This window comes from Ammodytes marinus, assembly GCF_949987685.1.
Source record: "Ammodytes marinus genome assembly, chromosome: 11".
Taxonomy (NCBI): Eukaryota; Metazoa; Chordata; class Actinopteri; order Uranoscopiformes; family Ammodytidae; genus Ammodytes; species Ammodytes marinus.
Window position 1 is genome coordinate 18,268,313 of NC_137215.1, and position 27,901 is coordinate 18,296,213.

Genomic DNA, 27,901 nt, shown 5'->3' on the forward strand with positions numbered 1-27,901 from the left:
ACAATGTGCACCGTGGCTGCCATTAACCCAAAGAGTCGAGGCTGAATCTCCAGGTCCCTCTGGCCCCCAAACGAAACTGGGACAAGCAAGCCCTGAGGGCGGCCTGTCTCGCCGACGTCAAAAAAAAAAGAGTTCCTGATTTGGCATCCAAACAAATGCCTCTGTCGATTGTGAAGGCTGCAGCCTGCTCTTTCTCTTGTTGAGTCTAGGTGTAGTGGTTTTCAATCAGGACCAGTTCTAATGCAGTCTAGACCCAAAAAAAGCGTTGACATGTGCCTTTATTGCATTTTCACAAATAGAAAAAAAGTTTCACAAATCAGAAACTATGTGTTCTATAATCTATAGCATCACTGTGATAATCTAGTCCAGATTTGAAGAGTCTAGGTGCAGTGGTTTTCAATCAGGACCAGTTCAAATGTGGCCTAGACCCCTAAAAACCATTAAAATGTTCATTCTTTGCATTTTCACAAATAGAAAAAAAGTTTCACAAATCAGAAACTATGTTTTCTATAATCTATAGCCTCACTGTGATATTCTAGTCCAGATTTGAAGAGTCTAGGTGCAGTGGTTTTCAATCAGGACCAGTTCTAATGCGGTCTGGACCCCAAAAAAGCTTTGACATGTGCCTTTATTGCATTTTCACAGATAGGGTAAAAGTTTCACAAATCAGAAACTATGTTTTCTATGATGTATAGCCTCACTGTGATATTCTAGTCCAGATTTGAAGAGTCTAGGTAAAGTGGTTTTCAATCAGGACCAGTTCTAATGCGGCCTAGACCCCTAAAAACAATTAAAATGTTCATTCTTTGCATTTTCACAAATAGAATAAAAGTTTCACAAATCAGAAACTAAGTTTTCTAGAATGTATAGCCTCTCTGTGATATTCTAGTCCAGATTTGAAGAGTCTACGTGCAGTGGTTTTCAATCAGGACCAGTTCTAATGCAGTCTGGACCCCAAAAAAAACTTGAAATGTATCTTTATTGCATTTTCACAAATAGAAAAAAAGTTTCACAAATCAGAAACTATGTTTTCCATAATGTATAGCCTCTCTGTGATATTCTAGTCCAGATTTGAAGAGTCTAGGTGCAGTGGTTTTCAATCAGGACCAGTTCTAATGTGGCCTAGACCCCTAAAAACCAGTAAAATGTTCATTCTTTGCATTTTCACAAATAGAAAAAAAGTTTCACAAATCAGAAACTATGTTTTCCATAATCTATAGCCTCACTGTGATATTCTAGTCCAGATTTGAAGAGTCTAGGTGCAGTGGTTTTCAATCAGGACCAGTTCTAATGCGGTCTAGACCCCAAAACAGCGTTGACATGTGCCTTTATTGCATTTTCACAGATGGGGTAAAAGTTTCACAAATCAGAAACTATGTTTTCTATAATCTATAGCCTCACTGTGATATTCTAGTCCAGATTTGAAGAGTCTAGGTGCAGTGGTTTTCAATCAGGACCAGTTCTAATGCGGTCTGGACCCCAAAAAAGCGTTGACATGTGCCTTTATTGCATTTTCACAGATAGAAAAAAAGTTTCACAAATCAGAAACTATGTTTTCTATAATCTATAGCATCACTGTGATAATCTAGTCCAGATTTGAAGAGTCTAGGTGCAGTGGTTTTCAATCAGGACCAGTTCTAATGTGGCCTAGACCCCTAAAAACCATTAAAATGTTCATTCTTTGCATTTTCACAAATAGAAAAAAAGTTTCACAAATCAGAAACTATGTTTTCCATAATGTATAGCCTCACTGTGATATTCTAGTCCAGATTTGAAGAGTCTACGTGCAGTGGTTTTCAATCAGGACCAGTTCTAATGCAGTCTGGACCCCAAAAAACCATTAAAATGTGCATTCTTTGCATTTTCACAAATAGAATAAAAGTTTCACAAATCAGAAACTATGTTTTCCATAATGTATAGCCTCTCTGTGATATTCTAGTCCAGATTCGAAGAGTCTAGGTGCAGTGGTTTTCAATCAGGACCAGTTCTAATGTGGTCCAGATGCAAAAAAAGCAGTGAAATCTCCCCTCTCTTTCTTTTAAACAAACGTAATAAAGGTTACATCAATTGTAAACTGTTTTAAAGAATGGTTAGACTCTCTTAGATAATCTAGACTAATTAATGTGGCTTTACCGCGGCGATTTAGGAGGTTAAACAACGGAGAATCAGTCGCTCCGCTGCTCCTTAAGAATCCCTTAACTTTTCCTTAACTGCCGAATCGGCTGCTGCGAATCAGCTGCCAACTTCAGCGTCGTCACAATTTGCACGTTTTCTATGCTACTAGTTTCTGGTATAAAATACATTTACACTAATTGACTGCACCAAGTATTGCACTCTTTTGTATTTCTGCACATGACAATAAATCATTTGAAATATTTTGGTGGTATTGTTGAAATAAATAACGCTTAAAAATTAACATCAACAACAAATTCTTCACACAAAAAAGAAAAAAAAGGCGGTTCTCTACATGAATAACCAAACCAACCTACCCTTCAAAACTATAAAGTTGGCCTATATTTGGTTGCAACATTTAGGCTTAGTTCATTCTGCTCTCATCACTGCAAAATTACTGAAAACATTACTGAAATCATTACAAAAAAGTTCTTAATCTTTGAACACAAATCTGTTCCTTCAGTTATTTACAACTTATTTGTGCCTTGTATCTTTCTTTGCATTAAGGACTTTTTAAGGTCTATTTTAATTTTAAATTTTTAGAAACAATACAGAAAGCAGGACCTTGGTGGTTACAATGATTAAAACAGGATGATGCTGCTCGTCAGCTTCATTGTGGTAGGACCCGGCTGGTTGGTCGATTGGCCAGGTTTCTGAAAAACTGGTCAGACCTGGCTGTTCGTATCAACCTGAAGACTTATGTCAAAGCCTTTAGAAGTTATTGTCCCCAAAGGGAAATTCTTTTTCACAAAAATTTACTTTATGGGAAGAGATAATTTAAACCTGTTTGTTTCTGTTTATAAGAATGTAGAAGAACTACAAAAGGTACCCAACCTGTTTTTTCATGGGGTCCAAATACTTTTCACAACCACACCCAGACACAAGTAGCTTTTCTACTGCTTTTTAAATGGCCTTAAGTGTAAACACCCAACTTTGAATAGATATTGACATAAATATCTAAAAATAAAGGTTATCTAGGTAGGTTCTTGGCTTCCAAAGACCATGTGCCCCCCAAGTGGCTGGGCCCTAGAAAGCTTTCACACTTTCTACCCCTTATGGGCGGCCCTGTCTGCACATACTGTAGATGTGAGCTGATTTTGTGTAGAGATTATGCCCTGATACTGCCATGAAAGGAAGCATTTCTGATATTGTTTCAAGGTGAAGTTCCCAATTCTCAGAAACTTGCAAAATATGTCTACCAATGGATTTTAAGGATTCAGTTTTGCATTTGAGAAGTCATCTTATTCTGAGAATCACATCAGAATGGCAAGCCTTCTCTGCAGACATCGTCTATCAGATTTGCATATATTGCAGCAACTTAATTGACGCCAGAGTTTTATAAACGATCTCCAGCAGGTATCATCTGCTGATGACATCTCTTCATCATAGTATTTTGGATCTCCTTGCAGCTAATGGGGAGTTACAACAAGTGCATCAGGCAGAATCAGGCAATTAAGGACTCTTTCAATGCAAATCCCATCCAAACATCTTCCCTGTCATAATGTGCACAACGGCTGCATAGAAAATCATTATCACTTCCTCTTCCCAGCATCAACCATAACATGCCCAATGGACCCCAACAACTAATATCAGTGTGGAAGCCCCCAAGTCACTAACCTCTGGCTCAGCTGCTTTCATAAGAAAATGCCTTCCACCAGTGGTTGATCAAATTTGATGATTGGGGTGGAATTGTGGCAGTGGGCATGTTCACATATGAACTTACATGCGGAGTAGATGCATGTAGGGTCACTACGTCTCATATCAACCAATGGGGTAAACACAAAGGATGTTTACCCCGGGTGATTGCCATGCTGTGCAAATTGCATCATACTAGACCATGCTGGCCTTTGTGAGACAAACAGGATGGCAGTTTTCCATATGAGTTCCAGGTCTGCTGTCGGATCTCTCTCTCTAACTAATAAAGGCAAAAATTACCCAAAAATAACTTGACATTGTTATCTTGAAAACGTTTAATACATTTATGGCAAGAAAATTAAATCAAATTAATATTATGACTTCATAGTTAATCATTTATTTGCACATGCATTGTACTATATCTCTTGTTAAACAAAGTTGTCGGTTGATATGGACAGTAATGAACGATTTGTGTGGTTATCAGAAAAGAATGTATGTATAGATAAAAAAAAATTAACATTGGATTCACCCTTAACTATTGACCTTAACTGTTTCTGATGTTGTATGTGGTATCATAGTAATCCCTGACCATGAAAACATAGGGTTAGACATCACTAGTTATGTGGTATTATGTTTGGTTCAGGAGTTATGATGAAAAATGCATAATTAGGCTATGGCGGAAAGTAAAATGGTCTCCATGGTAACCATGATTAAATTTTGCAATGGCTTAATATCTGAAAATGTTCAGAGCCCCACACTGTATAAGTGTACCAAGTTTCAAGCTTTTCTGAAAAGGTTAACAATTTTGCACATATCCCCTCTACCATAAAACAGTACTTTAGGAAGCCAAAAATTGACATAAAGGTATGGTTAAGAAACCCCTTAGAAAATAACTTTCCACCACTTGGATTCCTTAAGACTTTTAGTATGTTATTAATGACATATTCATGAGTCAAAAACAGTTGAAATGGTTTCTGTTGCAATTTTTGAGAGGTCCATCCATATTTTCTCACAAAATGCCTGTACTACTAGGCTAATGATCAGATCTGATGTTTCCATCAGAGACTTGATTGCCACCATTACCCATTACTATAAATAAGAAGCCTAACTTCGTCACAAAAGTAACAACAAACAAAGATAGCCTACATAGGCTACTATAAGAAAACATTTATCATGATAAAAAGTTTTGTAAAGTACTACTATGTGATACTGCTATGTCACGGGGGTCTGGCATGGACCTATAAAGAAAGTTTCTGGGACCTTTATTCATTTTTATCACCATATATTTATACTTTATGATTAATTAATGTGGCCTAAACAAACAGCAAAATTGCGTTACTGCAGTAAGACACCCGAGGACACGAACTCTTAAGTGGATTTAAAAGTCATCCTGTTTACGTGTTTGGTGTCTGGCCTGGCCAACACAAGGATAAGCATTTATAAAAAGCATGAATGGGGAGGGGCATTCTGGGAAATGTGGTTCATGCAAGCAGCCAGCAAGCGGATGTGACGGAGGTGTGTCGCGTAGCTTGTAGCTGGCTGGGTGTTGGGTGTCGTCTGCTGTGTGCTTTGCAGCAGTTGGATGAATCAGTCGACGTTGACAGTCCGTGGTTATGACTGTGCTTTTGTAGTAGAGAGCTAACTATAGCTAGAGCGTTAGCCCCGGTCGTCGGGTTTTTAAGATTACGTTAGCATTAAGAGAGGAACTCCGAGTGCCAACGCTTTCTTGAACAAAATCGTGTTTTTCGTTAGCCTTAATATTTTTTGAACGATGACACTTGTATGTTTTCTGGTGAATGCATTACTCAACTTAAAGCTAGATGGCTAGCTAGCGTGTCGTCAACTTGGGAATCTCCTAACTTGGTCACTGTGCGGGCCATAACAACCTTACGGTTCATCAGAGAGGGGAGTTAGCCGTTGTTTTAGCCGTATAGCACAACAACAACAACGTGCACTGGGAGCCTGGACCAAGTCAAACAGAGTATTATTTGATAGCGTAGTGAAGCTAGCCGGTTTGCATTTGTACTATGAAAAAGGCACAGTCTGAGATATTGGGATTTGTTCCTCAAAAAGACATTGTATACAACAAACTTCTGCCATACGCAGACAGGCTAGATGAAGAATCCAATGAGATTCTGAGTAAAATCAAAGGAAACTTGTGCCGAGCCGTTCAGCTCAGAGAGATATGGCCCGGTGTGCTGTTTTGGACGAGGAAACTTTCCACGTAAGTAAACGCCAATATTTCGTGTCCTAACGGTACATTACCAGCTGTTCCTCACGTCATAGTTTTTTTCAGTATCGATCGTCTTGAAGTAACCTAACATTTGTGTAACAGTTATACGTGATGTGAAGCATTTCTCTGTTTACAGTTTCTATGTGGCCGTAGGGCAACATTGAAAACGCAGTGTTTGCTAGGCCAACAGTATGTTCTTGTTGTTGCAACTGGTTATTGGCTGGTTTAGAAACTCACAAGGGTTACTAATCTTTTAAAGTGGTGAAAGCCTGTATTGCTTAATAGCTTGGTGTGTCTTTATGAGTAGCTAGCTGTTTATTCATACAAACTACAGTCCGCCTATTGTGTCTGATTAGGGACAGTCTGAGTTTCATAAGCGGTGCAATAGTGTCAAACACATAACCTGCTTCTTATGTACTCCCTCATTTGGATATGCTGTGTCATTCTTCAAGACAGGGTCATGTTTGCAATGTTTCGCCTGGGTTTATTATCTGTTGAAAGTATACTGCCAAACAGAAAAGTAAAGTCTTACATGTTTTTACAACTTAGCTAATATATTTTACATTCCAGCAGTATATTCTGCACCCTTTAGCGTCCATCTGTCAGTCGTGTCACTTTGGGCCAATTTAAATGATTTCAACAGTACTGGGAGTGCTGGGCTCTCTCTAATCCATTTCAGTCCCCAATTCTGGCGCATTGCTCTGTCCAAGAGCGAGTCATTGCTGGATCAGAGATGGAAAGTTTTCTGGGGGTTGACCTAGATTCTGTTCACTGGTATTTTTATGCATTTGAACAGTGACACAAGCCTTTTGTAATGATACATCTCAACAGTCTCAACAAAGTGTATTTAACTTTAGTTGTTTAACTAAAATTATAAGTTAAAAAACAAACCTGATTGCTTTTGAAATTGTTGCCGTTTGTAATAATGTTGATTTTATCTACATATTTATTTTTACAATTGAGAGTTGAAAGAACATGCATGCACCTTAAGTTTGTCTTATTCATGATGCTGGCAGGATAGTGCCATTCATAATAAAAAATTATGAATGTTGCAACTGGAGCAATAACGCTTAAATCTCTATTTCTCATTTAGGTACATCAGACTGTATGGGCGGAAATTCAGCAAAGAAGACCATGTGCTCTTCATCAAGTTACTCTACGAGCTAGTGACGATCCCCAAACTGGAAATCAGCATGATGCAGGGCCTTGGCCGGCTTCTTATCAACCTCCTTAAGTAAGAATGGGGCGACATCGGTTCCACACAACAACCTAAGCACTCAGTTATTTCATAGCTATATATCAGCTAATGAATCTTATCTTTTGACATGCAGTTATCACTTGTTTTTCAGCCGTTCAAACTTCACAGATAATTCTCATTGTTTTCTGTTCTTCTTGCAGGAAAAGGGAACTACTGTCACGGGAGGACATTGAGTTGGATTGGAGACCTCTGTTTGAGCTTTACGACAGGATTCTTTTCTCCAAAACAGAGCATCTGGGCCTCAACTGGTTTCCCAAGTATGCCTCTGTTATTTATTGTGGCTGTTTACCTTTTTTTTTATTTTTGTAAGCATGAGTAAGCAGAGAATTAAGGCAATGCTATTGATACATTCAACGAGGAGGGCACATTCACGCCCTTTAAATTACACACATGATTTGGCAGTCGTGCGGTACATTAGATAATCATTATTATTATTATTATTATTATTATTATTATTATTATTATTACATAAGAATCCTCATTTGGAAATGGAAGTGAATTCATTCTTATTTCCTTCAAGTTCACCCCCAGTTAAGTAGGTGTCAAGCTAGGCAGAATTTCTGGGGTATGTCACATTGCATTTCCCCCCCTGAAAACTCCATTTCATTGATTTAATTAAGATAAAAGTAATTTTGAAAAAAGCAATACTGTAGAAACAATTTGACATGCCATGTCATTAATACACCACTAGTGACTAACAACATTTAGATGAATAGCTTATTTAATATCTGTAGCGCATTACCAATGGTAAAACATCATTGTACATTACTTTGTTCATTTTAAATCTTCTATATTCATAGATTCATATTTATATATCGGAGGAAATAGTTCCACTTGTTCCAGTTAAGTTAGGTTACTCTTATTTTATGGGTTACAACCAATTGCATTTGCGTAATTGGACCAGTTGTTGGGAGAACAAGGGCCACGTTGCCATCGTAACTGTACCTACAAGGAGCATGTCCACCATGATCTCTACACTTTTTCGGGGGGGGGGGAAGATGGTTGAATCTCGGTTTACTTTATGCAACACCTTTACAAATTCCGTATGAAGTTCTTAGCGAGCAGTGCGAGGGGCTCTTTTATGGTGCTATGGGAACAGTTAATGTTTATCACATCAATGCCTTGCTAGTGCATCCCTTTTTTATCATTACTGCTGATGAAAACAAGCTGCTTTGGCTGACTTCCAGCTCACCTCTTTCAGAACTATACTAATGCACACAAAAACGTGATACTCTGATTACATAATAAAGTGTATGAGTGGATGCATAGTATGTTCATATTTTGAGTGATCGGCACTTTACCGTGTGCTGAATGTGTTCTTTATGCCTTTGTCTCCTTTCACATTCAGTTCTCCACGGCCTCGCTCATCCTCTAAATACGTAATGCTAAAATTGGTTCAGAGGTGGTAAGGACAATACTTCTCTTTGTGTTTTACTTTTGAATTCATCCTTTGGGGCACTTTAACTTTATTTTATAAATATATAATTAACTATATACATTGCATGTGAAAACAAAAACTGGCCAGCCCATATGCAGCTTGTGACAGAATGAAAACATCTAAACCTTATTGATGTTGACATTTCACTCATATTTGAGACTGTCGCACTGCAGCTGAAAGGATTTTACCCTCCTCCTGTCCCCCATATCAGCCATCGGAGAGTGTTAAGCCTGTTGAGTTTCCCAGGACTTCATCAATAGTGGATCATGTTGCAGCACTAAGTAACTCAATTATGACACCAATATTAGGAAGTAATACAGTTTAGGATTCCCTCTCCATAAGCTTTAGCAGTGGTATTACCGGTAGTATTTAACATTAATCTCCCAACAGTTATTTCTATTTAGGGAAGTTTTTGCTGTTTCAAATCCCTGCTCTCAGCTCGTGCTTTAAAGTCAGCCATACCTAAACCACTACTCAGCATTTTCAGGAGGAAGGGAGAAGCGCAAGCTCTGTCACGTTTCCCTCCCCTTCTGGAATGTGTTGGGGTCAACGTGAAGGTTCGCTCACTTCAACTCAATTGCAAAGGTCATATAGCGTAGTCGAGGGGGTTCTTATCTCTCCTAGGGTCTGAGGGCTTTGTAACAGGACACCCGGTCTGACTAGTTCTTGGTGTTGTTGTTGGATTTGCAGCAGCATGAGTTTGACCCTGCCCGGTCTGTGGCTTGTGTGTTGTGGGCTTACAGTGCTAAAACATCCGGGGCTAGACCAAATGCATTCACCCATCATTTTGGCTATTGTTAGACACATTAAACGTGCAGTATGTCAGCTGCGAATGGACTTCAACGACATGTAGATAGATAAAGAACCAGTTGTTGGGAGTGGGGTCGGCAGGGCATTTCCAACCAGGCATGGCTTGAGCTTGCATGCGAACAGATTGGTGGTATTGTGAGTTCAAAAGCTGTGGTTATATCGGTACCGAGCTTTCAACACTCTTATACTCTTATCCACGGTCCTGTTTTTGCAGACTATTGTATGTGCGAAGATAATCCAGTCAAGAGTAGTTTGTGATGTGTGAGATGTTCTATTATTGGTCATGCATCCCAGTCCACCGCCAATGAACTGTTAAAACACTGATTCAATTCAAAGTGATATGGTTTGTATGAACACTTGTAGAAACTGCAATTGCACAAAGCCACCCATTATTGGCAACAACACCGGGTGTTTATTTTTAGTAAAGCAGCAATTACAGCCTCTTAATGAAACGTTTTCACAATTTACTCACTTACACACCTGCCCTTAAGGTTTGTATCTAGTTCACTTTACACCTGTCAGTTTCTGTGTGCATGCAAATCATCAAAGTCAAGTTGCATCGGTGTGAAGATTGTTTGACTCTAACATCAGTGTTTTAGTGTTCGGTTTGGCACGCCATGACATTTCCCTTTTCCCTTTGTCTATTACAGCTCCGTGGAAAGTGTGCTGAAAACACTTATAAAAAACTGCAGACCGTAAGTACATCAACATCCTTTATGTGTCTATGACTGACTATTTTTTATTTTTTTTTTTACATATAGGCTCCTGGAGGGATTTTAAATAAGATACCGAGAATGTATTGTTTTTTCAAAATTAGAGTTATATTAACTGATACTTTATTGATTGCATTGAATATTGTTTAATTGGTTGTATACAATAATAATAGAAAGAGATATCGAAAAAATTACAATAATGTAAAGCCGGGCTGATAAGCAAGACACCTACTTATTGTTAAAATTTGGATGCTGTAGTTGGCAACTGATACCGATGTTGCTCTTTGGGCGTCACTAAATTTCCTGTCATCGGCAGCATCGGGCTCACCATGGTTGTGCGTCTGCTGGAGACATTTTAACCCAGCACTAGGTCCTCTCAGTTTGCACTAAGGCAGTTAATCCTATTATCTCATCTAATTCTGTCCTGTGGGAGAGTTTCTTGTCACTCTGAAAAAGGAGAGTGATTTATCCACGTTGTGGATCAGAGGTCGGGCAGAGGAAAGTAGCCTCGGTTGGGAGTCTTTTTTTATTTATTTTTTTACCAAGGATTTGCAGAGGAGGCCGTTTGACCTGAAGGGTTTACACAAGGACACAATAAACCATGGAACCCCCCTGTGAAACTGGGAGCACAGTGGAACCACAGGATTAAGCCCTAACGGATAAACACTGCCAGCTGTATGATTTGTTATCTCCCATTTATAGATTATTGTGCTACAACAACATTTCAGTAGCTGCTGGTTTATGAGTTTTCATGTTTCAGTCTCCCATCCATAATGTGAATATCACACAAAAATACAGATGGTTTTGATGAATGGAAACTCAAAATGAGACGTGATTCACAGTTGTATTATATTATTGCACTTTTATATGAATATAGCCTAGTGTTTTTTTTTCAAAGTTAAGTCCATAGACCTGTACTGCAAAGCAAGTTCAACAAGTCCAACATACCCAGGATCTCTTTTTGTACCTGGCTTCACTGAACATAACAAAGCGCAATCAGGATGAGAGGGATCCAACGGTGGTTGTCAACTCGTTAGGCAACCCAAGGTTCCCAATCTAGCTATGAGCGTGTGCACATAAACGGCATTGTTTGCATGAGCCGACCAATCAAAGACATGGACAAGACTACCAGAGCCCCTATTTCTCACAGGATAAGCAAATATCCATATTGAACAAATATGAAGTCATACTAATTATAAACATTATAAAGACTAAAAGCAACACAGTTGCTGCTGCTGAAGTCAGGAAAGGATGCACACTAACACATTGCAGATTGTGTGAACGTGTAAACTAACAGGCTCGTCCCTCAACTTTAAAGTTATGTTATGTGCGTGAGGGCATTAAATCCTGATGCATTGGCAACATGCGGTTCATGAATCCTACAATTATAAGCCATTTTAGATAGTTGTCAGGGAAAGACAGGATTTTGTTGGTCTCTAAAAACTCTTCCCTCCTCAGAAACCTTCTCATAATTTGTGCACGGCTGTCCACGGTATTGTCTAACAGTGTTTCCAAGAGAATTAAATGGTCAGTGTGCAGCGCTTGATTACGTGTCGATCCGTAATCTCCAGCATAACCTGCTCCGGAGAAGGTTAGGTCTAAAGCATAAGTTACCATGGCGATCAACCCAGTTAGAAAGTGAAACTGGAAACCCCAGAGTTGAACCTGAAGTTACCTCGCTAAGGTCAAACCCGGCTTCGTAGTACAGGCCTCAGGTGTGTGACTATGTGTTTACTAAGGCGTCTTAAGAGGCTTGTCCATCTTTGCAGCACTCTCTAAGCTGCCCTGCAAGTTGAGATGCTACAGGTGCCGGTGAATGATATTAATAGCATGCTTCTCATTGGCTGCCTCTGTGTTCATACAGATACTTTTCAGAGGCGTCTACTCAGGAGATGCTGGATGAGTGGAGACCCCTCCTCTGCCCCTTTGATGTCACCATGCAAAGAGCAATCAGCTACTTTGAGCTCTTTCTACCCACCACTCTGCCTCCAGAGCTTCACCACAGGGGGTTCAAGTAAGAAACGTCTCATCTTCGGCTACGCACGCTTGAGATCCAGCACATTGCGTCAGTGTGAAGACATTTTAGAGTAGCTGGCCTGAGTTCCAGCAAAGAGAATATCATGTTTTCTGAAGTGGGAAGAGAGGAATGACACAGACTTCACCAGCCACTCAGTGCTGGCATAATGAATGAAGTACATGTGTGTGTGGGGCTTATCCCATAGTGTGACATTGATACAGCCATAAGAACAATTAAAGAAAAAAGACTTTCAATTCTAATTTTCTATGTTTTCTTAACCAATAAGATAAAAAACAGACATTGAATGTTTTAACTGCTTGTAAAAAAAATTAATACACCTTTTTTTATTCGTTGCCCTTTTGTCTGGCCTTCTCCAACATCATTACACCCTGTGTGTAGAAATGTGGCGAGTCATTTCTTTGGCCATTTGTGCTGGCCAAGCATCCCTTAAAAGTCAACCGCCTACCTAATGGCTTAACAATGTTAGATGAGTTAAGACAGTGCTGATCAGAATGCAGCCATTCATGGCCACTGTCTGTCCTTCTAAAACAGCAGGGCAACAAATTGAGTGATAACACTTTAATAGGGCCCTATGAAATCCGTTTTATTTTTTTCCAAATTCCATTTTATTTTTTCACAAATTGTTTTTACCATTTTAATCCAATTTTTACAATTAACACTCATTTAATCATCAGAACAAGTGTCTAATTAATGCGAACGAATAATATTCTAACAATTTACTAAGACTAAATTTAAAATACATTACGACATTGCGCTGTTTTAGTGCAATTCAAAATGATTTGCTTCAAATAAAAACAACTACCGGTACATGACTGTATAACGAAAAAACAGATGTGTTCGGTATATCGGAAAATAAAGCCATTCATTTTGTGCTTCAAGTAAAACATTAAGTCAGCTGTTTTTTAAATAAATAATACATTTCTTATAAACTTTTCGAGAAGCTGGACTAGAGTGAATATTGGACAGGCTTTTACATCTTGGAGAGAGCTTCACCCAACAGTGGGATGCAACACCAACCTACAGTCTATTGTCCGACGGCGAACTAGTTACTAGCATCAGCATTAGCCACTTAGCCACAGCCTATAGACATCACGGCAACAGCTGAATAATGTAACACATATAAACACAAGTTACACTACATGAGTTATAATTGCGTGTAAGGAAACATTGTTGAGACTGGTATTTTGGACCGCAGCGGCCGTTCCATAATACAACAACACTCCCTTTAGAAAATATCTGAATATAAGACCTCCTTGTGCTGTGTATCTGCGGGAGCGAGTCGAATTAATAACTTAAAAACAGTAAAAGTTTAACATGTTTTTGTGCTTTTAGATGCGTTAATTATTTGCCGAATGTATTAACAGTCCATATTATTAACAATAAATTAAGTTATGTGCATTCCAGAATTACGTATATGGATACATTAATAAGTAAACATTGAATAGACAGTTTTCTGAACGAGGTTTGGTGGCGTGTGTTACATTATCGGTACTGTAGCCAGGCTCTACTTTTCACGGCACTATTTTGGCCCTTCGATGTCGCCAAATCAAAATTCCTCCCTAGTCCTGCTTTAATTTCACCCGTGTTGTTTCCCTTTCCTTGGAAACTGAATTTCACCAAAATAATGGCGAATTCCGCTGCATTCTGTGTTAACAGTAGATTCCGTTTTTATTTTGCCCGATTCCGTCTGTGTTTTCGTTATTTTGCGGAAATCATAGGGCCCTACTTTAACAATGGAGTCCTATCAGTATTTTCCATATAATCGCAACCAAATTCCATTTTTTTTGTGAATAATATGGAACATATTCAAAATGATGGACCTAAACAAATGTGCTTTCCATACTTATTTTACACTGGTGTACATACAGTATTAGGGTAGCTAGTCCAATGTCACAGATTTATTTAAAAGGGTTGTCCTCGGTTTTTATAACCCATTTGTTTGTCTGACAGGTTGTGGTTCGATGAGTTGATCAGCTTATGGGTTTCTGTGCAAAATCTTCCAAGCTGGGAAATGGTGAGTAGATGGATTTGTTAAAAAAAAATAAAGTCAGTATTTCTGTCTTTCCAGTGTAACATGTTTACCTTCGCTTTTGCAGCATTTGGTCAACCTCTTTGCTCGCTTGGCCAACGACAACATTGGCTACATTGATTGGGACCCTTACATTCATAAGGTTTGTTGTCTTGTTTTTCTTTCCACCACCACACTGCACATGAACACAAAGTGTTTGTATTTAGGTTTGTGACGCTTCATCTCATGTGTGACCTCACCATGTGATTTTGGCTTCTGGTGTGTGTTTCATGGTCAGGGCTGCTTGTCAGAGAAACAAACTATCAAGTTTCCTTGTTGATCCTGCTCTTTGGCCGCTGATGTGAAGTGACTTGCATCATGTCTGAGGCGCAATTGAGTGAATGTTTTCAGCTATGCTTTTTGACAACATCAGCATGTGTTATTGACTAACATAAAACACACATTCTTGGACAAATAAATCTGCTTCAAAATAATCAGAAATGGAATATTAGGTCATAAATGTTTTGTGTTTTTGTTTTTTGAACATTTCAGATTTTCACAAGAATTTTGAGGAGTTTGAATCTCCCCGTGGGAACCAGTCAGATGATGGTATCGCGGTATGTCACCAATGCCTACGACATCAGCCATGTGGTACTTTGGGTCTCGTCCCTCCTGGTTAGTCCTATCTTCAGGAATGATGTTTTCGGTTAATAATTGCAGCCACAATTGGTATAAGAATTATTTTCACGATAACCCTTACTGTGTCAATTTCAGGGAGGACCCAGCAAGCAAGCTCAAGCTCAGCTTAGTGGCCTTTTCAACAGTATTACATCCTTCTTCCACCCATCAAACCATGGCCGCTGGTTGGTGAGTCGCGTCTTTCTTCTTTTCGACGGCTGTGGAACTGATGAAACCATAATGAATGTTATTTGTCCATTAGTAATTCAGTGCTCTTGAGCAGCAGGTCAATATAATTGACAGTTAAGCAACAACTGTTTTAGTGACCCAGTAGGTCAAACATCTACTTTTGTACCTAAAAAAATGACTCATGAATAGAGGAAAAGTTGCAAACATTATTATTTGTCCGTAGCATCAAATTAGCACCAAGTTGCCTTTTGTAATAGAAATTGGAAATGTGATGGGTTGACCGCTACCCGTGAGTTTAGATACATCAGGGTTTTTCCTGCATAGAGAAATTTTTGGCGCCCCCCAAAGAGGATTTACCGAGCGCCAAATGAAAATCACCAGCGCCAAAATGATACAATTTGAGAATAAATATAGCCATTTAAAACCTCTCCAAATTCAGACCAATTTAAGTCATCCTTTTGAGGGACTAGGCAATAACTTCAATTTTGATTACTATTACGGCTTCCATCAATCATGAAAACAAAATAATCATAATTAAACTGTCATTGTTCCGCACTCCGGGGCATGCAGGCTGTTAAATGCAGCGAACCCTTTCAGCCTTGCGCTCCGCTCGGCCCCTCCCTCACATGATAGTTTAGCTATCGGCTAGTCCAGAGAGTAGGAGGGAGATGTTGCACATTGCTGGGTGTTTTGAAAAACTTCGGGGTCGGCAGTAAGTCAGCCTTTGTTCGAGAGGAAAGGTAAAACTAATGGTGTTGTCTGAAAACACTTCAGACTCACAACAGACTAAAATAATGTGCAAGATATGTCACACGCGGACACGCGAGTCACGTGACATACGCGACCGCCAGAGAGAAAGAGAAAAGGCATATGCGACCATGTCTGCACCTCAAAACATCCCGACCAATTTATTAATTCACTTAAAGTTGAATCAAAGTGGTCTATGACCAAGCAATAAAGGAACAAAAAAACACAGGAGTTTAAAGCTCCTTGACTCCTGCCACAACAACCAGGCCCGCCGACACAAATGGCTGGGCCCCTGAAAACCTCCAGTCAATGGGCCCCCCTTACTCATACTTTACGTGTGTGTGTGTGTGTGTGTGTGTGTGTGTGTGTGTGTGTGTGTGTGTGTGTGTGTGTGTGTGTGTGTGTGTGTGTGTGTGTGTGTGTGTGTGTGTGTGTGTGTGTGTGTGTGTGTGTGTGTGTGTGTGTGTGTGTGTGTGTGTGTGTGTGTGTGTGTGTGTGTGTGTGTGCGCGCTCATCCCTAAATAAACACATACATGTATTTGTAGAGAGACTGACTATCTTATCAACCAGGGATGTGCAGCGAGAGTTTGGGGAGCAGGAGCTCAAGTGAGAAAAAGGACTCTTTTGTGGTTATTATACTGTATATGTTTTTAAAAATAGTAGTACATTTCTGACTTACTTACCAATTCCCTAAAACTCACACAATCGCTTAATATTCAACAGATTTTTACAAAATAACATTGGTTTTCTTGAGTATTTGCTATGTTTATCACAGGAGCAGGCAACAACAAAGGACACTATTACAGATATGGCCTATGCCGCGGGCCGCCCCTGAGGTGCAGTAAAGAACAGGTCAGACATCCTTATGGTGTGAGTCGTGACACCTGGGTCTGGTCTATGCAGTATGTTCAGTATGTGACATAAAAGTCATGGAACATTTTTCAAATCGTACCTGGCTGCTGGTGTCAACCTGAAGACATAGGTCAAACACTTTAGGTGTCATTGTCCCCAAAGGGAAATTCTTTAACACAAAAATGTACGTTAAGACATATTTAAACCTGTTTGGAAAACAACAGAGTAATAACCCTGTTTAGAACAGAGTAATAACCCTGTTTAGAAGAACAACAAAATGAACACCTGTTTTCTGTTTTACCTGAGGGGGCCAAAGACTTTTCACAATTCATAGAATAAAACCCAGACACAAGTAGCAGGACCACTCAGGTAAAATAATCCATATGCCAAAACTGTACAACAATATATAAAAACCACCTTTTGTAACCATATGGCACACAAAAAAGGAAAGGAAATTCATGCATAATAGAATTAAAGAACTACATTTATCTGATATGGACACACCTGAATCATCAAGGAAATCATTTTACTGTAACTCAAACTTTAAAAAGCTCTTCAAGACTAGATTATTTTTTGAGAGTTCAAAATGAAGGGCTGAAAGATTCTACAATTCCTGGAAGAACAAATTGATATTCATTTTGTGATGTTATCAGTCAGTAAGCTCCATGGTAACACAGCGATTGACAGGCTAACCTAAATGCTCTGTAGCTGGACAGAAACTGCCCTCTCCCAACCCCACACCCCTCTTAAAATACAATAACGTTTTGCCTTTACTGTTGCACATAGTCGCGAACACAAAACAAGTTGGTCCACGTACTGTTCCCCCAAAGGCCCATTCTGAGCCAGGAAAAATCCTGTACATTACTCATCCATCCTTCCAATTTTAATTCCAATGTCATTTTAACACAACATACCATGGCACATGACAGCAGCATTTATAACTGCACGGGACATTGTCACTATCAAATAAATATCTAGAAGACATGTGAGTGAAGCTGTTGCAATGCTATCGAGTTCACTGGGCGCATGACCAAATGCCTTTCTGTTTTGAGGATCCCTCAGTAACGTGTGCCCATACACCTACCTTTTTATTTTTTTGTGGTGGGGGGGAGGGAGGGGGTGGGCATGATTCACTTGGCTGCAGTTTTATTACATGTCATCAGTGTTTCACAATCAACTAAGACTTAAAAAAAGAAAAGAATAACGAGGTAGGGCTGAAGTCAGGTGATACGTCATGATGTATCGTGGGTAACCAAGCATATCGATGTCTCTTCACACCCTCAGCCTATCCACTGTGTACCAAAATTAATGGTCTTCTTTATCTTATGACATTTCGAAGAAATTGATATTCATCAAACGAAAAAAATTGACAAAGAAAACATAGCTTTGTTTACCATGTTTGAATTAGATAGAATAATGAAACGGTTCATTCAAAAAGGGAAACTTTCATATATTCAAAGTTATTACACAAAATGAATAATGCCAAGCCTTCATTTTGTTTTAATTTAGATTATTATGGTTTACAGCTCATGGAATAAAACAAAAATCTCAAAATATTAGAATATTACATAAAACCAAATCAAGAAAAGCATTTATAATACAGAAATGTAGACCTTCTAAAAAGTATGTTTATTCTAGATTTATTTGACTTCATGGGTATTGAATCTAGAATATATGAATTATTATTATTTTTTTATTGACCTACAGAAACAAATGACATTTTCATTGATATTCTAATTATTTAAGATGCCCGCTACGTCACCTGTGTCTCCAGGTGCTCCATACAACACCCTTTCTCTCGGTGTCTCTCTCTCCATTTGTCCACACCACATGGAGGGCCACCACCTGTGTGTCAGCCTTTTTGTCACGTACCTGTCTTTCTGTCCCCCTTGTCCTCGCGTTCCAGATGAAACTCATGAGGCTGCTCCAGCGTCTCCCTGCCAGCGTGGTACGGCGGCTGCACCGGGAGCGCTACAAAAAGCCAACATGGCTGACTCCCATACCGGACAGTCACAAGCTCACAGAAGACAACATCACAGAGTTTGTGGAGAGCATGATGCAGCCCGTTCTGCTGGCCATGTTCAGCAAGACGGGCAGTCTGGATGCAGCCCAGGCCCTGCAAAACCTTGCTCTGATGAGGCCCGAGTTGGTCATTCCCCCCGTGCTGGAGAGGTGAGTTTGCATTATTGAACTATCACTAGAGGGGGTGGTAAGATGGCCTAGAGCAGTGGGGGCGCATAGTTATGGCAGGGGGGACGCGGATGAATATGTGAGAAAAAAAAACTAAAAATTTTTTTATTTTTTATTTTTTTTTAGTTTGTGTTTTTGATATTAACATCATATTAAGCAAATGTAAGTTATACAAAAAAAAAGGAATACAATGTTTTGGTCTAGATAGTTAATAGCCTAATAATTGAATTAGATCATCTGCCCAACCCAGAGGACCCTGCATAATATTTTACTTTAAATTAATATTTTTATGGAAAATTCTTGTCTTTCTTCAATAGCTTCTTCATCCGACCCAGTGTCTCCAAATTATTTGTTCACACACAAATCCTCATATTTAGCCTCTTAATTTTCCTCTCAAAGTGGACCAGATTCATGCATTTCACTTTAAAAAAGGTAAAAAAAAATCTCCCGGGAGGGCATACCCCCGGATCCCCCTATGAGGGTCGGGACCTTGGATGGCTACTATTTTCACCCAGCTGGACATTGGTGGCACTAGCGAAAAAACACTGGGTGTGTGAAGGACATTTAAAGCGGATACGAGTAACATTTAAATATCTTTTAAACAACCTCATGTTTCCTCTGATAATCATAAATTACCTTTAACAGCAAACGAGACCATCAGTGCAAAGAAAGACGTTTTTATATAGTTTTTATTACTGCTTTTGGTCTGGTCGCACACCCAGTCCGATTTTCGGTTCGCTCGTGCAGGCTCTATGGTCACATATCCGTATTGGTTGCAGATTTCAGTGTGGCGCTGCAACGCGATTTGAGAAGCCTATCCCTCCAGGTGAGGGAAGGGGAGCGGGAGCCTTGTTTGAGACAGTTATTTGTCGTCATAAATGACTGATAACGGGGCTGAACCATCAAAGAAAAAAAAGAGAATGCAATGAAGAAAAGCGAAAAGGGAGAGTGAGTGATAGGCGGGCGGGAGGACGTTGCCAAGCAACGTGTATACAATTTCACGAGAGCGAAACTAGACTGCTAAATGAATGAGCGGTTGGTACTAACACAAAGTTTGCTTTGCTTCACCATCATCAGATAACCATTATCTGAAATAGTCATTATTTACATCAACAACACAAACACATTACCTCATCGTGATCCATAGTCTACTAACTGCCGTCTCTCATTCATTCGCTTTCTGTGACGACACAGCTCCGTGAGAGAGAGAGTAGTTAGGTGACGCTGCTGAATCAACTCATTGCAAGCAGGTGTGTGTACTGACTGGCATTAGTTGATGCAGTGTCAAAACCACTCTCACGGAGCCGAAAAGAGTCCTCACACTTTCAACACACGAACATGCACTATATTGCGCCCTTCTCAGTCCACGCTCACGCGCCTGGCACGAGCATTTGCGACAGCGGGCGTCGTAAAAATACTACCGCTTTTGTCCAAAGGGGACGCCAACGTGCCATCTTACTCGTAGTGCCTTTAACAATAATCAAATATTTGGGCAAGTCTGTCTGCCTATCTTTCTCACTCTGCTGCACACTCAGTCACTACAATCCATGCTTAAAGGAAGCAGGATTAAAACACTGGATTAAGATGTTCAAATTTATTTTAAAAAACAAAAACATACTTAGATAAAGATGTTACATGTGGGGGGGGGGGGGGGGGCTCAGCTGAAATTTGTTCTCTGAGGGGGGGCTCACTCTCTCACACTTTGAAAACCCCTGGCCTAGAGGAAAGGGGGGCCGCCGAACAGTGACCATGCGGTCGCTGGTTCGATCCCCAGCAGTTAGTTGTAAAACAAGTGGTGGCCTGTATTGCATTTACTTTCTCTACCATTGTGTACATAAGCAAGGCCCTTTACCCCAGCACTGCTCCAGGGGCGCTGTACTATGGCTGACACCCATCGTGACCCTCGTGAGTGTGGGAACTACAGAGGGGAAATGCGAAAAGACTAAATTTCAATTTCGCCGCGTGTTCATCGACTTATAAAGTAACTTAAACAAACAAAGAATCTCAAGTAAATCTTTGACCCAAGTTCTGTTTCTGGAGCACTGTTGCTAATTGTTTCCCCTATTTATAAGAGATAAGGTCACATTTTAAAATGTACACAAATGGCTGATTGTTCTTATTTTCTACCGTAGAACGTACCCTGCTCTGGAGACACTAACGGAGCCCCACCAGCTGACTGCCACTCTGAGCTGCATGATTGGTGTGGCACGGAGCCTGGTGTCAGGTGGGCAGCGCTATCCCGAGGGGCCCACTCACATGCTTCCCCTGCTCATGAGGGCCCTGCCAGGCGTCGACCCAAATGACTTTAGCAAGTGCATGGTGTGTTATTCATGTCTATCCTCCTACTGCACTGGTGCTTGTTTTCTTTTTTTTATGTCTTAAATGGCATCTGATAAACATCACTCCTTTCCCCCACAGATCACATTCCAATTTATTGCTACATTTGTGACTCTTGTGCCTTTGGTGGACTGTTCGTCTGCCCTAAACGAAAGAACTGACTTGACAGAGGTGAATCGCTTCAAATATTTTCTTTATTGTAAGCGATGTGTTAAATGATCCTTTGCGAAATGAGCATTTAAAAAAAATAATGTTTTGTTTGACTTTCAGTTGGAAAGAGAGATGTGCTCAGCTTCAGCCGAGTTTGAAGACTTTGTGCTTCTGTTCATGGACAGGTACGTGGAGTTCAAAATGTACTGGTTAAGACATAACATCATATTGTGTTAATGTGAATATCTCAGTCTTGTCAAAGGTCTATTTGTCACAACTTTTAGTTTTAAAACATGACTACAACACTAAACCTGAAAGAATAAAATAAATCTCTGTATAATATAGTCCACTTTTGTCCTAGCTAAAACTGTTTTATTACACACATTGAGGTGACTCGGATATTACATATGGATTGGATTTGATTTGATGGGAAAAGTCAAAGTAAACCACACAAGCTTTTTTCAGCATTTGAGGGTAGTACCATGAACAATCTTAACATGCAAGCTTTTTTCCCCGCCATCTGCACAGATGCTTTGCCCTGATAGACAGTAGCACTCTGGAACAAACGCGAGAGGAAACAGAAACAGAGAAAATGACCCATTTGGAGACTCTGGTAGAGCTGGGCCTGTCCTCCACCTTTAGCACCATCCTTACACAATGCTCCTTGGACATCTTCAAGGTATAGATTCAGTCTTTAAACACTGTTCTTGTCACTGCGCATGTTGCTTTCTCTCATACACTCGTATTCATATATGACAACACATTGGTTTTAACAGGTGGCTTTGGAAAAGGTGTTCATCTTTGCAACCACCAACATCTTTGAGACCCGTGTCTCTGGGAGGATGGTGGCTGACATGTGCAGAGCTGCTTCCAAGGTGAGCCCTTGTCCACTCCAAACTCTTTATTGGGCACCCGAAGCATCAACTTCTCAAAGCCGACTAGTTTAGTGTCTTCATATCTCTTTGTTTCTTCTTTCAGTGTCACCCGGCAGAGACGCTCAAGCTGTTTGTGCCCCACTGCTGCAATGCCATAAACCAAATCGCTGTCAGTAAGTGCTCACACGCTCACAGGGATAAACATTTCTATAAGAGGAGAAGTTTTTAAAGTGCATGACTCCTGTTTATCCTCCACAAGGGCTCTGACACACTTTTTCTTTTTTCAACAGATGAGGAAGTGCTGAATGAGGAGGAGCTTGACAAGGAGCTATTGTGGAGTCTCCAGCTACTGTCTGAGGTGATTAGGACCGCTCAGGGCTCGCTAACTTAACCCCTAAGGCCATCTATTTTACCAACAGCTCCTATGTATAATTCTGTTCTTCACTACATTTTTACCCTTCTTTGCCATTTGCACTTTAGGTGACTCGGGTGGATGGCGACAAGCTCCTGCCCTATCGTTCTGAGCTGGTGCAGATGTTACAGTTTTCGCTCCACCTCAAGTGTAAGCAGGGCTACACTTTAGCCTGCAACCTGCTGCACCACACCCTCCGCTCCACTGTCCTCCTGTACCCCACAGAGTACTGCAGCGTGCCGGGTGGCTTCCACCAACCAAGTGGTGACTACTTGCCCATCAAGGTACTATTATTGTTTTTGCTTTTCAGAAGCTTAATCAAATGAGTATTTCGTTTTCTTTTAAAGGTGCACTTAAAGAAAGGGTGGGATTTGTTTACATTTGCAGAGCCTCACACGTAGAGACAGATTGTCTCTACATGTAATTCTTAGTATTGAATAATTATATCATCATATATTCAAAACTAAATCATTTTGAGGAACCTGAAACCAAATGTAAGACTGGAATATGATTGTAAACAAAACTGTGGGCCCTGCTGCTGTAAACAACAATAGTAAAGAAGTAACTTTTCAGGAAGCTTTATCACTGTGTCAGTGTTCCAGGGGGCCAATGTTTCCTCTGAGGAAAGTTTGTTTTATTCAGGTATGGGAATAAACCATAGAAAAGTGTTACTCTCTTACACACCCAAAGTTATATAGTCCACCTTAAAGTCAGGTTTTTTTTTTATTGCAAGCCAGAGAACTATATGTGGCACCCTGTTTGATCCATTGCATGCTCCTCTCATTAGGCGGTTGTCAGTCTGCACTTTGATCTCATTAGGTCTTTTCCTGGATAGCAGATCTCTTGGCTGGATTACTGTCTCCTTCACCACAGGAGAGGGGATTCTCTGTTGTTTTTAGCACGATTGCCAGCCGTAGTAAAGGCCCGAAAGAATGTGACCTGTTGTGCTTCAGTCCTTCAGTGCTCTTTAACTATTTCCATATACCTATATTGATTTCTTTTTAATGCAGTTATTTACAGTAGTACCTCCATATCTTTGTTGCCAGTGCAGATGCAGTGCCAGTGCAGATTTGATTCAGTACTTAGCCAAAGTTTTAACAAGGAAAAAGAAGGAATATGTCCTCCCCTAGTGCTCGGAATGCCTTGCGTGTGTGTGTGTGTGTGTGTGTGTGTGCGCAGCTCTGGAAAAAATTCAGAGACCAGTCTGGATTTTTCTTCATTCTTCACAAGTCATGTGTCTGAAGTATAAACTTTGCTCAATGTTTTTATCCCATGCAGGACTGGGGTCGGCCTGGGGACCTGTGGAATTTGGATATCCGGTGGCATGTGCCCAGTGTTGAGGAAACCTCCTTTGCTTTTTATTTGCTGGACCTGATCCTGCAGCCTGAACTTCAGCGCCTTCAGAGATTCGCACAGGGAGAACAGGAGATGAGCCGGTAAGGAGGAACAAGTCTGAGGTGCAGGGTTCTATGGACACGATTCACAGTTTGGCTCTATAATGCATGTACTGGATGTAGATATATGACAGGTGTTGATTGTGTTGTTTTTCAGAGATGATGTCCTACAGAGCCTGACCATTGTTCAGCACTGCCTACTAGGAGCTGGGGGTCTGCTGCCTCCGTTGAAAGGAGAGCCGATCACTGAATTGTAAGCAGTTGCATTTTGTTACAACCTGGCTTAACTTGGTTTACAGATGTTAGTTAAAGTCTCCTTTAGGGAGACACTTGATGAGTTCTGATCGAGGAATTTATTATTTGATAGGATGATGGATTCAGTAGCAGCACCTTAATCCACCAATGATGGCTCTTAATATGGATGAAAGGCCTACTGGAATTTGCACAGATTTGATCTGATACTAAAACAAAGAGAAATCTACATTGAATGTATGATGTAGTTTGTCTGGTTGTGTTTGTGTCTGTGGTTGTGTTTTGTTCTGTTGTATTCTGTGTAAGAAAGCAATGATGCACTGTGCCCAAGACAAATTTCCCCACGGGGACAATAAAGTTGAACCTAACCTAACCTAACCTAACCTAGCCATATGTTTCTATAAGTATAATTGTAGTATTATTGCTAGACTGTATGGTGGAGTTAATATAGGATCTGATGTCTTGTGGCACTTTTCTGTTTCTACAAAATAGTTCAATTGGCTACAAATGCTTGTTTTTTATCTCAGTGTCCATAGCATGGTGAACCTAGACGAGACCAACCTCTATGTAGGAACGGAGTATGGTACGTCATTCATTTTAACAACTGTTGGATGATAAAGCTTTTAATCACAATATATGCAAGTGTATAATGTAATGTTATCTCTTCCTCCAGATGATTCCAGAGAAAACTACCGGGATGCTGTCTGCAGTGTGATGAGGCAGCTGCTACGTAAGTGTTCCCAGTTACTTTGTTGTACCGCCACACACAAACTAAAAACAAGTTGTGTCAAATTTGAATTCAGCGATCACTCTCACAATGCGCTGTTGGTCTGAGTGCCCTTACCTTTTCTTGCAGAGTACATCCTAGAGCACTCTGAAGATGACACCAAGTCTCTTTTCTCCATCATCAAGGTAAGCAAGGCAGTACCATAAATACCTGTATACTTCAATGTCTTAACACTAATTTAGTTTGTGTTGAATAATATACAGTGGTTAAACTGCTTTAGTAAGTTAGTATACAACACAGGTTGTGAGCTTCATAGATGAATCCAAAATGATGTAGCATAAATGCCCTGATACCAAAATATGTTGCCTAATGTAAAGCCTCACACACTATGCACTACTATACATCAGTATGCACACTCTAATTTATGTAACAGATGAGTGATTGTTCTCCATTTCGGGCTATTAGAACCTATTAGAAAAAAATCATTTGTGAATTCATTAATTCAGTATCACTTTTGTAGGCTGCGTCTAAGTTCTTTGACTTATAAACTGGGCCCGCTATACTTCATAATAACAAAGCACATAATCAAGTTCTCTATAAATTAACGATTTATTGAACAACTAAGTACACACACAACTTCTAGCCACTGACACAGAAACAAAGAAATGCATGCAATGATGAATAAACCTAATGAACACAGGGATGGACAACGAATGATTGAGTGTTGATAACCAGCGTGTACCAGATCAGCAGCAATTAACAAGTGGCTGGAAGCTTTTACCCAAAAATCGTGACATTAACTAAATGGTTCATCAACATAAGAGGAATAACTGAATCAATTCAGCATCATTATTGTATTACTGGAAGATCCTACTTAAGTTAAGACCTATAATTGATCAGTTTCTGATTCAACAGCAGCAAACAATTCCTGCTGGTACCGCTTGTCATTCTTGCAAATTGCGAAGTTAACAAAAATGAATTAACACAGAGATGGATACACTTTTTAACATTGTTAATTAACATAATGTGCCATGACTCTAACAACATTGGCCAGTTGTCACCATACGTTCCATTAGTGTCTTCCTCGAGTTCTGGATCAGGTTTTACGACTTAAAGGTCATGTAAAAGGGGAATCAGTACTTTCTCTCTAAATAGTTTTTTATTCTCCAGCTTTATCACACTAACACTACAAATATGCCGATGTCAGGGACCAGGCTATAGGGCAATATGTTGGAAAGCTGCAGTGGATACTTGTGTGTGTCAGTGTGTGTTATTGTATTCTGTGTGGCTCACTGTGTTGGCATAGGCTATCGCTGACTTAAATTCAATCGCGTATTCCATCTTGAATGGCTCTAATTCTCTACACAGGCTGTTGCCAGCAGCTGATGTATTGATCCTATAATCAATATGTTTGTCTGTGATACCTTTCAGATCATCAGCGACCTGTTGCAGTTCAAAGGTTCTCACAAACACGAGTTTGATTCCCGCTGGAAGAGCTTCAACCTTGTGAAGAAATCAATGGAAAACAGAGTAAGAAATCTCACATTTCATTTTACCTTTGCTACCTTTGGAATGCATAATCGCTATCCTGTGAAGGCGTGAAAATGCACTTATGTCACCCTGGAGTGCACACCATTAATTCCTTGTTGCAGTGGATCCGGGTTCGACTTCCGGCCCGGGCCGTTTACTGCATGTCCCCCCCCCCCCCCCCCCTTCAACTCTGTGCTTAAAAACAATCCAATAAAAAAATAAAATAAAAAATAGATTAAAACTGCACTCTCTCCCTCAAGTTAGATGCATTGGTGATACTGATATTATATCTTATGTTTAAAACCAACCGCAATTCATCGTTTATAATTTCTTGCCGTTGTATTTGCAGCTTCATGGCAGAAAGCAGCACATCAGAGCCCTGCTAATAGACAGAGTCATGCTCCAGCATGAGGTAAGTTAGACTCCATAATAGAGAAATGACCTCTTATAGTGTCGTTGTATTTTAGTCCAGGCATTATATAACCTGACCTCTCAAAAATTGCAACAGAAACCATTCCAACTGTTTTTGACTCATGAATATGTAATAAATAACATACTAAAAGTCTTAAGGAATCCAAGTGGTGGAAAGTTATTTTCTAAGGGGTTTCTTAACCATACCTTTATGTCAATTTTCAGCTTCCTAAAGTACTGTTTTATGGTAGAGGGGATATGTGCAAAATTGTTAACCTTTTCAGAAAAGCTTGAAACTTGGTACACTTATACAGTTTGGGGCTCTGAACATTTTCAGATATTAAGCCATTGCAAAATCGAATCATGGTTGCCATGGCGACCATTTTGCTTTCCGCCATAGCCTAATTATGCATTTTTCATCATAACTCCTGAACCAAACATAATACCACATAACTAGTGATGTCTAACCCTATGTTTTCATGGTCAGGGATTACTATGATACCACATACAACATCAGAAACAGTTAAGGTAAAAAAGTTCTTAATCTTTGAACACAAATCTGTTCCTTCAGTTATTTCCAACTTCTTTGTGCCTTGTATCTTTCTTTGCATTAAGAACTTTTTAAGGTCTATCTTAATTTTTATTTTTAGAAACAATACAGAAAGCAGGATCTTGGTGGTTACAATGATTAAAACAGGATGGTGCTGCTCGTCAGCTTCATTGTGGTATCACTCGGCTGGTTGGTCAATTGGCCAGGTTTCTGAAAAACTGGTCAGACCTGGCTGGCCGTGTCAACCTGAAGACTTATGTCAAAGCCTTTAGAAGTTGTTGTCCCCAAAGGGAAATTCTTTT

At 40.0% G+C, this 27,901-nt stretch overlaps 1 protein-coding gene across 4 annotated transcripts in view; it reads left to right on the top strand.

Annotated features, from left to right (window-relative positions):
• Positions 1 to 5,403: 5,403 nt before the first annotated feature.
• Positions 5,404 to 27,901, top strand: part of psme4a (proteasome activator subunit 4a) — a 33,434-nt gene continuing 10,936 nt past the window's right edge. For 2 of the 4 annotated variants that reach the window (XM_080036726.1, XM_080036728.1), the window contains exons 1-26: positions 5,404 to 6,031; positions 7,134 to 7,274; positions 7,439 to 7,555; positions 8,647 to 8,703; positions 10,197 to 10,241; positions 12,124 to 12,273; positions 14,248 to 14,311; positions 14,394 to 14,468; positions 14,858 to 14,980; positions 15,080 to 15,172; positions 18,678 to 18,943; positions 21,094 to 21,280; positions 21,380 to 21,469; positions 21,569 to 21,633; positions 21,977 to 22,127; positions 22,225 to 22,323; positions 22,427 to 22,496; positions 22,614 to 22,681; positions 22,804 to 23,019; positions 24,014 to 24,171; positions 24,287 to 24,382; positions 24,909 to 24,964; positions 25,055 to 25,111; positions 25,238 to 25,293; positions 26,540 to 26,638; positions 26,988 to 27,050. In XM_080036726.1, the coding sequence (XP_079892852.1) occupies positions 5,835 to 6,031; positions 7,134 to 7,274; positions 7,439 to 7,555; positions 8,647 to 8,703; positions 10,197 to 10,241; positions 12,124 to 12,273; positions 14,248 to 14,311; positions 14,394 to 14,468; positions 14,858 to 14,980; positions 15,080 to 15,172; positions 18,678 to 18,943; positions 21,094 to 21,280; positions 21,380 to 21,469; positions 21,569 to 21,633; positions 21,977 to 22,127; positions 22,225 to 22,323; positions 22,427 to 22,496; positions 22,614 to 22,681; positions 22,804 to 23,019; positions 24,014 to 24,171; positions 24,287 to 24,382; positions 24,909 to 24,964; positions 25,055 to 25,111; positions 25,238 to 25,293; positions 26,540 to 26,638; positions 26,988 to 27,050 (2,859 nt within the window). In that variant the 5' untranslated portion in view covers positions 5,404 to 5,834. The remainder of the gene's footprint in view (positions 6,032 to 7,133; positions 7,275 to 7,438; positions 7,556 to 8,646; positions 8,704 to 10,196; positions 10,242 to 12,123; positions 12,274 to 14,247; positions 14,312 to 14,393; positions 14,469 to 14,857; positions 14,981 to 15,079; positions 15,173 to 18,677; positions 18,944 to 21,093; positions 21,281 to 21,379; positions 21,470 to 21,568; positions 21,634 to 21,976; positions 22,128 to 22,224; positions 22,324 to 22,426; positions 22,497 to 22,613; positions 22,682 to 22,803; positions 23,020 to 24,013; positions 24,172 to 24,286; positions 24,383 to 24,908; positions 24,965 to 25,054; positions 25,112 to 25,237; positions 25,294 to 26,539; positions 26,639 to 26,987; positions 27,051 to 27,901) is intronic. The other 2 variants (XM_080036727.1, XM_080036729.1) reach the window with 1 other exon arrangement.